At 42.4% G+C, this 17,277-nt stretch overlaps 2 protein-coding genes across 3 annotated transcripts; one reads left to right on the top strand and one right to left on the bottom strand.

Annotated features, from left to right (window-relative positions):
* The first annotated feature begins 493 nt into the window (after nt 1-493).
* On the top strand, nt 494-5,439 carry LOC122617138 (ras-related and estrogen-regulated growth inhibitor). Of its 2 annotated transcripts, XM_043792854.1 has the most exons (4): nt 494-619; nt 674-1,597; nt 4,841-4,971; nt 5,027-5,439. In XM_043792854.1, exons 2-4 carry the CDS (start codon nt 1,510-1,512, stop codon nt 5,429-5,431), a joined length of 624 nt encoding a protein of 207 aa, XP_043648789.1. In that variant the 5' UTR covers nt 494-619; nt 674-1,509; the 3' UTR covers nt 5,432-5,439. The 2 variants fall into 2 exon arrangements, with proteins under 2 accessions (XP_043648789.1, XP_043648790.1); XM_043792855.1 differs by lacking the exons at nt 494-619; nt 674-1,597 and adding an exon at nt 3,792-4,043.
* A 5,265-nt stretch (nt 5,440-10,704) lies between these two features.
* On the bottom strand, nt 10,705-15,997 carry LOC122618625 (tyrosine 3-monooxygenase). Its single transcript, XM_043795199.1, has 7 exons — nt 15,464-15,997; nt 14,324-14,435; nt 13,969-14,088; nt 13,745-13,837; nt 12,547-13,366; nt 12,101-12,227; nt 10,705-11,876 (listed from the first exon to the last, which is right to left on the bottom strand). The coding sequence occupies exons 1-7, from the start codon at nt 15,530-15,532 to the stop codon at nt 11,478-11,480; spliced, it is 1,740 nt and encodes a 579-aa protein (XP_043651134.1). The 5' UTR covers nt 15,533-15,997; the 3' UTR covers nt 10,705-11,477.
* Between the last annotated feature and the right edge of the window lie 1,280 nt (nt 15,998-17,277).

Raw genomic sequence — 17,277 nt, 5'->3', positions numbered from 1 at the left:
CAATTTTATTTGCTTAAAGTTTTCCCTAAGCGAAGTCTGTTGGGAACTTGCTTACAACTTCGGACTTTATAACTTATAGTTTAAGCAATATACTTAAAGAGAGAGTTAAGTTGGTAGTTCGCCTAGACTATATTTACATTTATCTTAATATAGTTCCCAAATTTAGATCCTAAATCTACATTTATTTATGTATCATAGTTCATACTCTATTTTATTATCTTCATATATATTTTGTATGTTCATAATCCTTACTTCCTGAACTAACCTCCCCCAAACGCTTAATACTTTATTCCTAGGCCAGGTGCAATTACTTTGCATAACCAAACAAACTTTAAATGTCTGTCGTAACAGCTGCAATTAAAGGGACTTTTCAATAATAAAAGTAGGATAACCACACATACAGAAACAGTTGTCACCCCAAAGCTGCTTTGCCCAGAGCCCCAGAGTGCCAATTAAATTAAATTTAAGGCGACATTTGCCGTCCGCCGCTCGCAGTTGCATTTGTCTTGGCCGACAAGAACGCTGATGATGATCATGGTGGTTGGCTGCCTCGAAACGATCCCAAATAGCCGCAGATACAGCGATCGGATGTGGCGCATCGATGGGGCTATTTTCGATGGTAGCGATTAGCCTATTGGCCGAGTGAGCAACTTTTAACTTTAACCCTTTGCAGGGCGCGTGTCTGGGAATTGGGGATCGGAATGGGATTGGAATTGGAATTGAAAGTGGAATTGCTCCGCTCCGCTCTGCTCCTCGTACTGTCTATTTTTGGTTGATGCTCGCGCGTACACTCGCGAAAAGCTATAGACATCGGGTCGATCGGAAGATCCCCGATCTACACTTACACTCCGGCGTAGCACAGATTCCGCCGCTTTTGCTTTTCAGTAGAAATCAGTTGGCCGCGCAAATCGCACGGATGCGGGCGGGCTAAAATCCGAGAGATACAGTACAAAAAGAAATCAAAAATACAATAAAAAAAACAGAGATCAGTCAGAGCAAAAGAGAAAAGGTGAAAAAGACATACTCCACATCAGATCGAATCGTGGCGGACTGAAATATACGCAAAATCGATGGTTTAAATAAATAAATAAATGAGTTTTCGGTGCGCGTCGAAAGTGCAGTGCGCGATTTCTGTAACAGTGTCCGCAATAATAATGCCCAAAAGCATAAGACAAAAATCCGAAAAAATATTTCGAATATAACCTGCAGCAAGCGGCAGCAGAAAACTCATTAATTTTCCAAATTTCACCCAAAAACAAGAAAAATAAAACAAATGAACGTATCTCACGGATACGAAATTCGCTGTGCGGCTGTAATTTTAAACGCATTTCTTGCGCTTGTTTTGACATTGAAATGAAACAACAATAACAATCGGATAACTGAAACAGAGAAAACCCACGCCAACGGATATACACCTGCCGTGCAAAACAGAATTGAAATTAAAAAATTGAAAACAAAAATTGATCTAACTAAATCAAGGAGCTTGGAGAACTCAGGGATTGCGTTAAGATGACCACGCGTGGAATTCGGCGCAAGAAGTCCACATTGACGGAGTTGAAGATCGCCGTGATTGGAGCGCCCAGTGTTGGCAAAAGCGGTAAGATACGAAATACCACGATGCCAAGTGCCTGCACAATAACAACTCGAAAACAATCCGAGCAATAGCAGACGTTCCAATAGATACTCGGGGAGCATTGTAGCATGGATGCTGAGCAACAACAGCAAATTAGTTGAGCAATCGCCGATTCGTGTATATTTAGACTTTTGTTTGTTTTGTTTATAAAGTGGCAGCATACATATACAATTGCAGATATCCCCCCAATACACACACCAGCACACTTCTGCAGCTGGGTGTACCCAGCAGACAAAGAGTGGACGCAATGCGGATGGATCCGAAAAATGTCCGCTAAAGATATTAAATACGGACGTAGAATCGGAGTTTCCGCACTAGGTTCGTTGAATGCACAAAAACGAACGCTAAAACGGACAAAAATCGAAACTGTGGCGTCTCTCAAAAAAAGTCCGAAAAAGTATTGCTAACGGACACTGAAACGTACAGTGGGCGGGCAAATAGCGGACTTATCGCAAGAGGTTTGCCTAATTATCGAAACATGACCCAAAAACAAACGCTAGAACGGACGAAAACTGGGATCCGTATAAATGCCGCAAATGTCTCGCTAACGGACACTAAAACGGGCGGCATTATTATAAAAGTATTGCAAAAAATACCAAATACGGACCGTAAATAATATTATAAAAATATCGCGAATGATATAGGAATCCGCAAAACTATCGTTTGTAATATCATAAACGAAGTTTTTGTCTGCTGGGTATCTGTGCCCCTATGTGTGTGTGTGAGTGTGTGTGTGGCGGCTGCTGGCACTTTGGCATTGCCTGCCGCCTTAATCGCTTTCCACCGTTTGATTTGACAAGCGGCTCTGGCCAAAAGACCAGGCCATGCTCTAATTTACGACGATCCATGAGCACACTGCACAGTGCACCGAAAGAAATGTGGGGTAAAGAACATTCTATCAAATTAAAATAGCCAAATACCCAAGACTATACAATAAACTAATTATCCTGATCATATCAGCTATAATAATTTATAATAATTTATTTTAGTTCAATATTTATTATCAATAAATGCATATTTAGTTATTGAAAACTTTTAAAAACTTTTGAAAACTGCTCACGAGATCACAGATCATTGTCGGCTGAGATGTTGCATATTTCTTCGATGCGAACGACTTAGCATAAATTGATGTTCCCTGTCAGGCATCACGTATGCCGGGCATCCCCGAGATATATTTAATTTGTAACACTTTGTTGGGAACCCCCATCCCCATCCCCATCCCATGGGCTACGATGCTAATGATGATGATGGCTTTGGCCGGGAAATTTATTCTCGCCACTGTCAACTTCAGTTCACCCCTACGTTATATATGTTCCCGGTGTCACCTATTACCCCAGATTTATATTATTTCTTGATCACTGATCTGTGTAAGCTGAAAATATTTTCATGTTACCCCAAAGTTCTAACTTATAAGACTTTGGTCTTGTAAAAAGTAATCTAAAATGTTACCATTGCACAAATGAATTTTTGTGTGAATTTAAAACCCTTGTAGAAATTCCGAAATAATAGTAATCTATAAAATTCTGTGAGAGAGAGATGTCAGCTTTGGGTTACTTTGGTGTCCCCGGTCACAACTAATTTTGGTTGTAAATAGAAAAGAAAAACTGGCGGAAGCAGCCGAAGAGCGCGGACAGTGGAGCCATATGAAATATGACTAGAAAATATGTGGCACTAATAAATATAATGTGAATGAAAAACCAAGGAAAAAGATGGAATGGCAGACAGTATATGACTGGGTGTGGCTTCTGTGACAAAGGTATGAGCTACGCCTTCTCGTTTCATGGTGAGAATGAAGTAATAGTCTTTGGATGGTAAACTATTTAATTGAAATCGTCATGAAATAATATTAAAAAATAATAGTAGCTTTTAAAACTGTTTTAATGTGAACCCTTAAACTTAAAATTCAAAAATTTCCCCCGTCCACAAAAACAAACCATCCCAAAGCAAATGGAATTCCGATCCCAAAAGCAACTTATAATGGCAAATGCATATATGTTTAATAAATTTATTGCCACATATTTTATTGTCACTCCGCCACCATCAGCGACCAAAGACCGGGAAAAATATTTAATTCACTGTGTGTCTATGTCTGTGGATGCGGTGGAGCAATTAAATCGCCCACATCCACATCTACCTCCACGCCCACCGCCCACCGCCCGCCGGAAAAATTCACCGTGCACACACGCACTTGGCCATATAGCCATATAGCGATATAACCATATAGACATATAGACCTGTATCCATATAGACATACAGACCTAGACGCGATCAGTGCCCATCGGGCGGAGAAGCGCCATCACCATTGCCATTCCGGCGTCGCGCGTCGAAGAATTTAAACGTTGACCTCGCGGAAAGTTGAGAAGAAAATTCGTATAACATAAATTTTGAGGGAAAAGCACTGGTCGTACACGTATGTATGCGGTGTTGGGAAAATAAATGATGAAAATGTCATTAAAAAGTCGCGAGGCAACCAAGGCAACCGCTAGCCACACAAAAAACGCACACACGCGAGCTCAAAAAAGCCTTAAATACAGTTGGGACTCACTACAATTCATTTTCAAAATATAAAAAGAAATACATTTTTTAATTAATTGCATTTGATTACAAAATGCGTATGCACATAAGCAATAATATATAATGTGTGTGGATAGTAAATAAAGATAATTAATTTGCCTGCTTACGCAGAAAACTCTACATCTTGAAGCTTCACTGTTTACTCTAGACGTTGTCATCCTCGCTTGAAGTGGCGCCTGAGGTTTTAGTTCCCAGCGCCCTTTTTTTTTGCTTAGCGAGTTCAAAGGACTTGCATAGGAAATGACCAGGGACCAGGGACCAGGCCAGGACGAACTTCACCCCCTCGACAGGACACGAGGCCTACGAAGGACGCCGTTTGTTGGCCCGAGACACGCAACTTTTGTTGCCATGTCGTTGGGCAGCCGAATCGGGTTTATTAACCCCACAAGACGCAATATCCACCTGCCCCAGGTGGCGGGTAATTCTGCATTGGTCCCTGCAATTCCTTTTGGCAGGACTACCGAAGCACTCATACTTCACGCTCGCTTATGTCCTGACCCAAATCCAGAACGAGGGTTGTTTGGGCTTTGGAGGGCGTTACCCTGGTTTACACCTGATCGCGCTGATAGCGCCGACGACAATAAATTAAATTCATGTTACATAAATGGTTTTGGTTATTTAATTTGATTGCAGCTCTAGTGGTGCGTTTCCTGACAAAGCGTTACATCGGGGAGTACGACCATCAGACTGAGAATCGCTACAAGCACGAGGCCATGGTGGATGGCGAACCGGTGCTCTTCGAAATCCTAGACACATGTCCCAAGGTGGGTTATGATTGTATATTAATTTGAATAAGGTAAAGATTTCACATATTCCCAGGCTGAAGACGAATACCCCAATGCGGCTGAGCTCGTTCAGTGGGCCGATGGCCTACTGCTGGTCTACTCCATCACAGATCGCAAGAGTTTCAACTACATACGCCGTGCCAAATCCGATCTGCAGTCCGATACGCCCGTCCAACTCTGTGCCAATAAAGTGGACATGGTGCACCTGCGCCAGGTGAGCCGCGACGAGGGCGAGATCCTGGCCAAGGACTTTGAGTGCAAGTTCAGCGAGGTCTCCGCCGCCGACCACGTGGACCAGGTGGCCGAGGTCTTCAACGAGCTGTGCAAGGAGGTGCTGGCCTCCAAGCGCAAGTCCAAGCAGAGTCTGCTCGAAAGGATGCTCGGCGGAGCACGACCCTACAGCCGAGGGAAGAGCGACAGCAATTTGCCAAAAGACTGAGAGCGGTGATGGGATTTTTACATATGTAAATAAATGTACATTTTTCTATAAATCAAACGGAACCATTCTAGTTATTATTTCTCCTGCAAAATGTTATGAGATTTTAAACACTTAGTAATTACAGTATGTCATATTGTGTATCTACATATAGGTACGTTATAGTCATTCGTATCTGATAGATACAAAAAATATCTGCCATTATATATTTAATTATAAAATTAGATTGGAAATTTATATTTCTAAAATTTTTTGTTATTACTTATTGTATAATTTGTATTACTTATTATTTTAAAAAAACGGAAATGCGTTTCACGACTTTCAGCTTTAGAGAGACCGCAGAAGTACAAAGCTTTTTAACAGCTTTTCAAGTAAGCGAGTGGCGCTTTAAACACACTTGTGGTAAAATCATGTTGTAAAATAAATGTAAAATACACGACTGGCCCTGATATCCATTTTTGGCAAAAACCCTTTGTAGGAAGACAGTTTGATCACTTAAGGAAGAACAAAAGGACATTTTCAGTCTTGTGCTTCAAAATCGGAGAGATTACTTTATATACTACACCAAGTAAGTAAGCCAAATGTATGTCAAGCTCTCATATTAGATCGTTCTGAATATATTTATTTAATATTGATATTTGCATTTCATTTCCAAAAATACACAAAGTGGCTTTAGCTGTAATTGAACAACTTAAAACCCACTATTAAAGAATACAGTATTAAATCACTTAACAGGCAAATGCCCTAAACCATCGTCAACCTTTGGATTCTTCCCCAACTCTAGACAAACTTCCGCTTTGAGAGAGCGTGTGCACGACTTTTAATTAGCCAGAGTCAACAAGTGGCCCAGTGAAGCGTGTAAGCCCACTTAAGACTTTCGGCTCCAGACTCGCTATATGGATATATGTATGTATGCAGCTCCAGCTCACGCTCTCGAAGATGAGACGGTGATCGGCGATGACAAACAGATCACTTTGTCCCACTGTTGACATTGCGTCAGCTCTCCTTCTGCGTACCCGACTGTTACCCGCTTTGTTTGTCCAGCTAAAACCATAATATTGACAGACCCGTCAATGGGAGCACTGATGCGCAGAATCAGGCCCAAGTCATCGCCGATCCATTGATCCATCGATCCAATCGCGTGCCAATGTCTGATGTGCACCCATTATCACTCATACGCCCCGCTGTCCCGGCGAAAAGTACCACCTGGCTCGAAAGCCAGACAGGGTGGCTGCTGCTTGGCAACCGCTAATGGGGAATTTTATGCACGATTTTGCATTTTATGTAACAAAATTGACGGCTTCTTGCATGAAATCTCACAGGTTCTCTCCACTTACCTTTAATAGCTATTATCTCTGCATTTTTGCCGTTTGCAGCTTTGCTTGATTAGTTGCACATTTAAAATTTTAATTTTAATTTATGATCGAAAGTGGTCTTGGTAACTGGGCCCTTAGCTACAGGCGGCAGTACTTATCTGGGCCAGGTGTCGTATTCCGTATTCCGTATTCCGGAGTGGTCTGAACTATTTAGCGATCGCGCAGCTGGCCAACGTGGATGTAATTGTCTAGCCAATTGGTGTTGTAATAGTTTATAATTACTTGTTGGGGAGACTTTGCATGGCCCAGAGAATCATAGTGGAATGTAGTTCAGTGGGGTCTTTAAAATATTTACAAAAATAATAATATTATACCAGTCTTAAGAGCGAGCGAAGTTATAAAGATTAGAATATGAATCTCCAGCTAAAAACCTATAAATAGATAATCAGCATGTTGGGATCCGCCCTGTATAACAATAATTCCCACCGCGGGAAATTTGATGTAACACTACAAATGAATATGTTATCTATAAATATCTGAGTAATTTATGGATCCATCTCTCACGTTCCTCAATATTCGTAAGACCAGCTGTCCCAACGTTCCAGCATCCATATGCAAATGAGGGGTTCTACGACCCACTAGCCACTCTACAGCCCAGCCCCTGGAGCCACCACATCCCCGCGAGATTGGCGGGATGGAAACCTGTTCATACTCTAATTAGCCCGAGAGCTATTGCGATTATAAATGCTCGATCATTTAAATTAGAACCGGCCAACAGGTGCGCCTCGGGCCAAATCCCCGTGCAGTTGGTGGTGAAGTGGCTAACGGTTTGGCTGCAGATATTCACACCTCCAGCAGGTACATATATATATATATACGAGTATATAGTATAAAATCAAGGTAGCAGTTAAGTATGCGACTAGATTTAGTATCTCTGAAAAGTTCAAGAATCGCGTTTCGACTGCATTTAATTGGCACCACATGGCGGCCAGAATGCCAAAGCCAAATGCAGAATTTGGCCATGCCAAATTGTAAGTCATTGACTTTGATATTCGAAGTTGGCCAAAGCCAAATATCATAGACCAAAACCAAAACCAAACCCAAAACCAAATACCAAAACGCTAGTAATCGCTATAAGAGCTGTAGACATGTTCTAGTTAATTCCTTTGGCCACTTCTACTGTCAAAGCCAAGCTCCAGCTAACCTTGGCTTTTGTATTTTTCGGGTTTTTTTCGTCGTGGTTTTTATGCGGCTTTAATTAGCCAAATTTGAAATGTTGGCGGCGGCTGTAAATGAGACGTGTTTCGCTGGGAGCTAGGTCGACTGCTACTGCCACTGCCACTGCCTTTATTCTAGTCTTGAATTTTATTTTCTTCTTGCCAGTTGCCAGTTGGCAGTGTAAACACAACAAAAAACCTAAACAATTAATGAAAAGTGTTTAATTGCAAAGTGCATTGGGCTTCCGGCAATTATCTCGCCGTTGTCGGTTCAACAAACCCGTGCCAGCCTCGCGTTTCCTGCAACCCTAACCCATTTGCTCAGTGGCCTTGACAGAAGACCATAACACCATAACACCATAACACCATAAGAACCTTATGCCACTGGGCATATACTAAACATGTACTAAACAGCCCCAACTGTCCAAACGGCACGTAGTCCGCCGGACTTCGTCTTGGCAATCGAAATCAAGTGCAAATGTTTGCCCACGCCAAACTGAATGTACGCTCAGCATTTAGCCAGAGCCAGAGCCAGCCTTTTAAACCTGACCCAAATCAGTCGGACAATTAGCCGATTGTGGCCAACTAAAGTTGATAAATGCCCAGCCTTAGCTCCAGCTGAACTTCGCCGCCAATTCATATTTTATTATCATGTTAGGCCATAATGGAGATATATCAGCAATTGTCATTAACTATTAAATACCAAGTGCTAAATGGGTATATCGAAGCAGCCGATTTGTTGGCACTGCGTTGTATTTTTAAAAGGTTTTAATATTCGTAGCTTGGTCTTTTACCCATAAACTAACTTACCTAATAAACTGAAAATAAATGTTAGAACACGCCCAGCTTATCGGATTGTTGCTGCATTTAATCTTAACTCCAATTTAATCCGTGAAACCATAACCAAATTGTCTTCTATAAACTACTAAAATGACCTTCAATTTCGAGCACCTGTTACCGTACATATCCATTGCTATTTTAATCATATATTAGCCCATATGTCTCACATAAATTCTATGAAATTAGTCCAAGGGAATTCCCAAGACTTGGTTTATAAATTAGCTTAAGCCAAGTGTGAAATGAGCCACCAATGAAGCATAAAGATTTAAGGGAAAGCTATACTCCAATTCTAGTAGGTATCACTTATCTATATCCTATTAATACAAAAAATTCTTCAATCTCCAATAAAATCTAGTAGGTAAGCTAATATTCTTTTCAGCACACCTGCAAAAGATTATAGGTATTACCAACTTAAGCAATTCAGTTATTGGAAATCCCCGGGCTAATATGCTCAGCACAGCCCTTTTGATGATCGGCACACCTGCGAGGGCATTTTAGATTCGATACATCGGTCCCTTATCGTTCTGATTTGATATTAATATCATTATAATTGGACGACAACGTGGGCGTTCCCACGAGTCCACTCCATATCGCCTACATCCGATCGCTGTTGCTACTCGAAACTATTAGCACATTCAATTTCAATTCACACGGCCAATTATTATATCACAATAAACCCGTACTCGCATACGTATTATAATTGGCATATGATAAATCCGCTCAGGTGTTATTTATTTATCTGATTTTTTTTTTCCTGACCACAATTAATATGCTGAGGTAGGTCATGTTTCTAAAACAGCTGTCGCTTTTGATAATCGGTAAAACAAAAATTAAAGTACACGCTTGATAAATGTTAATCAACATTTTGATCACCGAAAATTGGGCAGATGAAAAATAGTTTTGGATAGAAAAGCTATACTGCAGTAATTATAGCATGTTCGTGTGCAATTAAGACTAATTAGTGGAGCCTGCTAATTAAAGTAAATTGGCACAGGTTAAGAATAGAATAAAATATTTCCATCGCAGGCCCCTTTCCAATTGTTAATCATGACTTCAGGATCTCTGACAAGTCAAGGTGTGCAAACAAAAAAAAATAAAAAACCATTGTAAATTGCTGGGGGCGTTTCTAAAGTGAGTGCCCAAGCCCCTCCTTTTCAAGTTTAAACGATTTCAACTTTATTCATATAACAGCGATTAAATGTACATTTAGAGAAGAACGTATATACTCGTATATTAACGATATCTGCACGTTTTGTGCTCCATTCATGCTTACAATATACACAAATATACTTTTATTGGATTTTTCAGAACCAACGAAGCCTGGCTTGGGGACCAACTGCTCTTTAACGTGTTTATTTATATAGATTTATATGCGAATATAATTAGTAATTACTTTGGCTAATTGCTTGCAGAAATGTTAACACTTGGTTGGCTTTCGATCCAATTGCAACTACATCGAACAATAACAATAAAATTCCGTGCTACGTTTACGTTATTATGTAATATTCTTGATCCCAATGTTGAGTTTACTTTGTAATACTTTAATTTTAATTACTTTATAATAATATATGTACTGGTCCAAGGTCTTTGAATATTTAATATATATATTTTCTATATAGCTCGATTTTTGTTCACAAGACATTACCCTTTTCTCACCCATAAATATATTCATTTTAAAATAAATATTCCACTTCGATGTCATAAAATGTTCCCTAAACAGATTCAGACTTTAGATTTCCTAATTGCCAAAGAAGATAATTAAATGAAGAAACCAAAGAGTAATTATTTTTCAATTGCATTTTTAATTTTATTAATACACAAAACTTAAATAAAATAATAATGTTTAAACTCTACATACCTACAATACAATACGTAATAGTTATAAGCATAATAATAGATAATAATAATAATAGTACACAATAGTAATATTGTCGTTTGCAGTTATTGTACAATGTAAGAAAATTCTATTTTGTTTTCCATTTCATTTTGATCTTTTCCGTTTTTTTTTGCATTTGTTTTCTACTCGATTGTTGTATTTATATATAATTATTTTTGTTTAGAAATACTCTCTTCAAATGAAGTTTCCTATACCGGGAATACTATATCGCGTGTCTATATAGTCTAGGTAAATATTGTGAGAGACAAAAAGAAGATAATAATAATACAAAAACAATTTCTGTCTGAGTATACAATCGGTTTTTGTGTGGTACTTTGCCTACTAAGTGCGGATGTATCTGAACTTTGCTCTTCACTTCACTTAATTCGCTTTGCTTGGCTTGGCTTTGTTTTCACATCACTTAAACGTCTAAAGATTTTTTGGTCCAATAATAGTTGCGGTGATAAATATGCGGGTCGGGTGGTGTATCGGGTGATCAACAAATAAATATGCTTGATTTTTGACAATTTGACAGCTTTTCGATGACAATAAAATAAAAAACTAAACAAAAAACAATAATAAACAAAAAATAAAAATAATGCGCGATGCCTTAATTTTGGTTTAAGGATTACGTGTACGAGGGATTGTGCGGTATGTCAATTTAAAATTAATTTGTATAAATGAGACCGTTGCACCTGTATGTGTATGTTTGGGTGGTGGGTGGTGGGTTGGGTATGGGGTTGGTGTGTTTTGGGCGGTGTTTTGGGTGCTTCTATATATCATCTCCCCCCCCAATCCACTTAGAATGGGCGTCGCAACTTGGAGATGGCGTTGGTCAGATGCAAAATCTCCGTGTTCATCTGGTGCACCAGAGTCTCCAGCTTGTCGACGGAGTCCAGCACCTCGACGCGCTCGGTGTGCGGATTGAAACGCACCTCGAAGGGACGCGACATGGTGCTCACCCAGCGGCGGAACTTGTCCTTGGCATCCTCGAAGCTCTCGGCCACATAGTAGATGGGCTGGTACTCCTGATCCTGGTAGGGCTGCACGGCGGTGGAGGCGGGCTCGAAGGCACGGTGCTCGCACTTGTCGCTGATGGCGTGGAGCAGCTCACCGTAGGAGCTCAGGAGTCCGGCGCCGTAGGCCTTGATCTGACCATGTTCCTTGCAGAGACCGAACTCAACAGTGAACCAGTAGACCTGTAAGACATGAAGGAAGCAAGGATCCAATGAGTAAACGATAAAGAAAATAAAAACAAGGGCAGATTTGGAAAGTTGTGCGACTGTTTAAGATCAAGGTTTTGTGTGGCGACTTTGACAGTGAGTCAACACTGATCTTGGTTGCGCGAAAAAGCAGCTGCGTCATAGCTGCACTTGAGCCTAAGGTCGTTGCATTGCAACTCAATTAAGGAAAATCAACTCACCGTGGACAGCTTCTCGATTTCTTCGTCGGAGGCACCCAGCGAGGCCAGTCCAATCTCCTGCGAGAACTGGGCGAAGCTGGGATCGGCCAGCAGGGGCATGTGACCCAGCAGCTCGTGAATGGAGTCGCTGTAATGGCAATGGCAGAGAATAATGCTTGTTAAAAGTGTGCAAAATGTGCTGGCATAAGGCAATTAGCCCGGTTAAATGAGCTGGGCAGCCTGCCGCAGTTCCTGCAGCCAATTTGCCTGTGTTCCAGGCGACAAAAGTTGCTCGGGAAAAGTGGAAAAGCGGAAAAGGAAACCCAGCTACCCACACTCATACACATACACAGGGAAGTGGATGGCAGGCAGGCAGGCAAATGCAATTAGGTTAGGACAAAGAGCCTTTTTCTCCCCTTTTGAAGTGATTTTAACCGCCCCAGTAAAATGGGATGTTAGATACTTACGGCTCGGGGGTGTGGTATGGTGAGTTGACGTGGCGCACATACTGGGTGCTCTGGAAGATGCGGAAGGCCAGGGAGGCGAGGAAGTCCCGGGCAGTCAGAAGACCGGCGGCAGGACGCAGGGAGAATCCGGTGTTCTTGCGCAGAAAGTCGGACATCTCCTGCAACTGGGGCAGGCGGTTGTCCACGAAGATCTGCTCATCCTGGAGCTTCTGGAAGGCGGCACGGTACTCGGCACAGGCGTGCTTGGGAGCCAGATCCTGCACGGTCTTGAACACCGAGCGCCAGGTCTTGACCTCCACATCGGAGTAGTCGATGTATGGGATCGGGTCTCCGTACTTGTAGGCGAAGGCGATCTCGGCGATCTCCTTGCGACGCTGGCGGTAAACCTTGTCGGCGAATCCGGGGTGGTTCATGTCCAAATCGGGCTCGTACTTGGTCATCAGATGGTTGCAGTTGTCCAACTCGGAGGCGTGCTTGGGGAACCACGGAGCCTTCACATTCAGGTTATTGTCGGCCATCAGATTCATGCTGCTGAAGGAGCCCGACTGCCTGAGCGAACGGATCAGTTGCAGCAGATTGCCACGGGTCATGTCCAACTTGATGAGCACATCATGGTCGACGCCCTCCATGCGCGACTGGCGGGACTCCACATGCTGGACGGTGCCGTGGAACGTCTCGATGGCCTTGAGGATGCGGCCCAGGGAGGAGATGCCCTCCTTGAGGCGCACCACCAAGGCGGCACTCTGCATGGCAGCCTCGGCTTCGGCGGATTCGGAGGCGGCATTGGCCAACAAAATCTCGTCCTCGGTGAGACCATAATCTGCAAAAGGGCCAAAAGAAGCGGGGATAATATGATGGTTAAGGATGCAATCTTCCAAGGCTTAGGGTCACGTAAGCGATAAGCGAGTTACGTGGTGGCACTGGCAGTGGCAGTGGCAGCGGTTGCCAGGCAAACGCATTTCATACTTTTATTAAGTCGAGCGTAACAAATGAAAAAGGGAAATGCGACATTTCCACACAAGAGAGTGAGAAAGCGAGAGCGCGCCCACACAATTGTCCGTGTGGCTGAGTGCTTTTCCTCTGCCCTGGCACTTTATCATATTAAGCACTTAAATCAATGTCGCACGCTTTTCAAAAGCCCCTCAGAAGTTAAGTACTACTTATGGCTGCTCGCCGGATTCTAGAACCCCCTGCTCACCGTTCTTGGTCGGCTGCTGGTTGCCTTCTGGCTCCTGCGACTGCGACTGCTGCTGCTCCTGCTCAACGCTCTCAAACTCAACATCCTCCTCAACTAAAAGCGAATGAAATGAAAATAATAATAAAGCCCATGAAAATCATAATCAAAATCAAATCGAATCGAAGATAATAGGCTCAGGAAGAGGGAAAAGTGGCAGGGGCAGGGAAATGGAAATGGATATTAACCTGGAACATATTCCTCCAATGGCAGGTTCTCCAGATTGGCCTGCTCGTCCTGGAGCTCCACATCGTGCTCGGAGGGAATGTGCTCCTGAGCCTGCACAATGCAATCCTCCACGGAATCGTCTTTAAAATCATAAAAAATGCGAACAAAGGGAAATAATAAGTAAAGGGGTGAATAAATAATAAGCTAAAAGCAAAGTCAAGCCGAAAAGAAATATAAAATGGTAACTTTTTAGGTTTTTAATCGAATGCTATTGCCCCAGTTGAACATTTCTGTACTACTACTTTTTTGATACCAATTTGAAATTGAAGCTCTTTGAGAGACCCACTTGTTGCACCACTTGTTGCATCCACTTACCATTTGCCTTGCTGCGGGCCTCCTCGAGGACGGTTTGTTTGGTCTGCTTGACCACCAGGGTCTCGAAACGGGCGTCATCCACCAGGCTGCGACGGCGGGATGGATAACCATTCTGGAAACAAAGGCGAGGAGATGGAACGACGTGTTAGTGACACTGGCAGGATGTACAGCGGAAATTAGGCGATTGCCTTGACCTTCAAGCCAGGGTGGCTTTCTATGTAGCTCCACGCTTGGGTGGTGACTTTGAGCAGACTATTGACTATTGCGCAATTTTTAAAAAAGAAATATTATATAAAATGTGTGTGAAAGCGCCGTCTTCAGATCTTTTCTTTGAATAGAGCTGGCTATTCATGGAACTGTATTGATTGTGATTCAAAGCCACGAATGGTAATTTAATGCGATGTCACCGCTTCGAAGCTGGCAGGCAGGTGCGAAGATAAATAATAATATGTGACTGAGAAATCGAAAATCCCCATGCGATTCTGGCGGGGAAAAAATGCAACTGGCGATCGTTAAAGGTTTGTTTTTTTCTCTTTTTCTTTTTCTTGATGCTTGATGGGGGGGAAAAAGGTTTCCATCACTTGCAGTTTTCACTGTCAGCCCGTTTTTTGTTTGTTTTCTTCTGCTTTTTTTGGGCCACCGCTGCTGTGGCTGATGAAAGATGCCCAACTCATTGAATCATTTATATTGATTTCATATTTTTTGTTTTGCTCGGGACGCAGCATAAACATAAACAGAGACGAGTCAACAACAATGAGGCGCGACTGTTTCGACCAGGCTAAGTGCATGGGGCATAAAGGCAGCCACTTTCACTTATTTGTTAAATAATAACTTAACACACAACCCGTTGTCTCCGTTGGCGATTTGGGCCTTTCGATTTGGGGCCGCCTGTTCTTAGAGGTGTGACTTAATGGCCAACTGAGGACTGAGTTGGTCCAACTGAATTTGCGAAAAAGAAATGCGGGATCACAAAAATGGGCTCGACTACTGGCCGGTTAACTGGTTTTTGGAAAACACACAAAACCTTTAGATAGTCACGTAGACCAAATCTTGTCACTCATTTGCTTGTTTTATATTATATACATTTACTATTTGATTTGGAAATTGTATGTATTTCTGTTTTCTCGATTTAGGACTCACCTCAATACTGTAGGATTTCTTGATGGCGAACATCTCGCGGTTCTTTTGGGCTGCTGCAACGGCCATCATTTTGTTTTGTGTGTGTTTGGGTGGTTTTTGTTTTGGGGTGAATAACAAAAATTTACGCAAAGTGTTGGCAAAAACACTTAGAATACTATTTGCTTATGTGCTTGGTTACGCTTTTCTTGTTTGATTTGCAATAAGCACTCGAAATGTGTTGACACTTTCACTGCTTATTGGCGATCTGGCTGGGATTTTTGTTTTTTTCTCAAGAAAATCGCTCCTGGTACTGAACTGTTTGCGTCTAGAATTGAGCTGGACAAGAACTCTCGACTCTCGAATTCACGGCGGGATATAGATAGATGCTTGGATTTGGTTGAACTTTAGCTGGATCCTTTCGCGAACTCGAAACTGATGTGTGGTGATGTGTATTATCCTTGTCAGCTAATTGTATTACAACAAACAGAGTCAGCAAACTACTTGAGGCTGGGCACAAGTCTTTAGAGCGAATGATAGCGAATCAATGCATGCTCCAGGTCGAGTTGCCGCCGCTTAAATACCCCCAGATTCCGATTCCGATTCCGACGGCCAAGTTAACGAACGTTAACGTTTCGCCCGATTGCCGACGATTGTTGGCTTCAGCGAACGACGATGACTGGTTTTCGCATGACGCGGCTGTGACGTAGTTGCCCAGCTGAAGCTGGGTTAAAGCCAAGATGCCGATGCCGATGCCGAAGCCGATGCCGTGGGGTTTCCTCTCACCAGCCAGCTAACCAGCTAGCCAGCCAGCCAGCTGAGTGGGTCGAGAATCGCGGGGCCTGACTCGACTCAACTTGGTCGACCAAGTTCAAGTGCGGCAACAGGCTAGAACGTCGCATTGGCCATGTTTTTGTTGCTCTTGTCGCTTGGCTATAAAGCGGGGTTAACCATTAGCGCGTGCGCGTCAGTCGGATTGGTAATACCATAGAATACCCCAAAAGTATTCTTGTCAGTCGGGCGTCATTTGAAAAGCCTCCACAGGTCATGTAGAAAAAACCAAAACAAACCCAAACAAAGCGCAGCTAGCCCATGCCAAATGTTGAGTATACGCCGTGTGTGCACGGAGCAAAATAATAAAAACATAACATTAACTAATCTGAAAGCTGCTTGAGAGTAATTTATAAGATTAGATAGGATTAGTTTTAAAGAATAAAATGCTTATGTGGAAGTAGATTAGTTTACTATTTGCAAGCTATTAACTAATGTTTGGGTTGGAATTTGGTTTTCGCTATCTTGCGACCATTTTTCCAGGTGTAATTACAGCCAAAGATCTCTGTCACTTTGAGCAGCAAACAATTCATTATGTTAGATCCTGAATGACTCAATTGTTTACGATTCGCGTCAGAACTAGAGCGGATGCAGAAGCGGATCGTATAGGGACCAAGTGAAAGTGAGCTGGAAAACAAAGTACTGGTAAACAGGAAGTACGGATCACATGGCTACGTGCGTGCCCGAGATTCAAGTAGGTGGCACCCGGCCATATCGATTAAATTTTAAAAGCACATTTAACAACTAATTTGCATGCGTAAATGTAGCACATTAAACTAAGCCCGGGCGATAAGTACAGGCACATTACAATATCTATGGCATAATTGAAAGCCCCGTCCAAACATCTGGCAAATGCCATTTGCATATGGCAGCTGACGGATTACGAGATCATATAGCAATCTATCTATATACAAATAATTATATATACGAGTATATATTCCTGTCCTGTAAGCTGATAACGTTTGCAAGGCTGCCGCCGCTTCTCAAATTGGACGCGGGCCGCCATT

This window comes from Drosophila teissieri, chromosome 3L, assembly GCF_016746235.2.
Source record: "Drosophila teissieri strain GT53w chromosome 3L, Prin_Dtei_1.1, whole genome shotgun sequence".
In the NCBI taxonomy this organism is placed as follows: Eukaryota; Metazoa; Arthropoda; class Insecta; order Diptera; family Drosophilidae; genus Drosophila; species Drosophila teissieri.
This window is presented reverse-complemented; position numbering and strand designations above follow the sequence as displayed.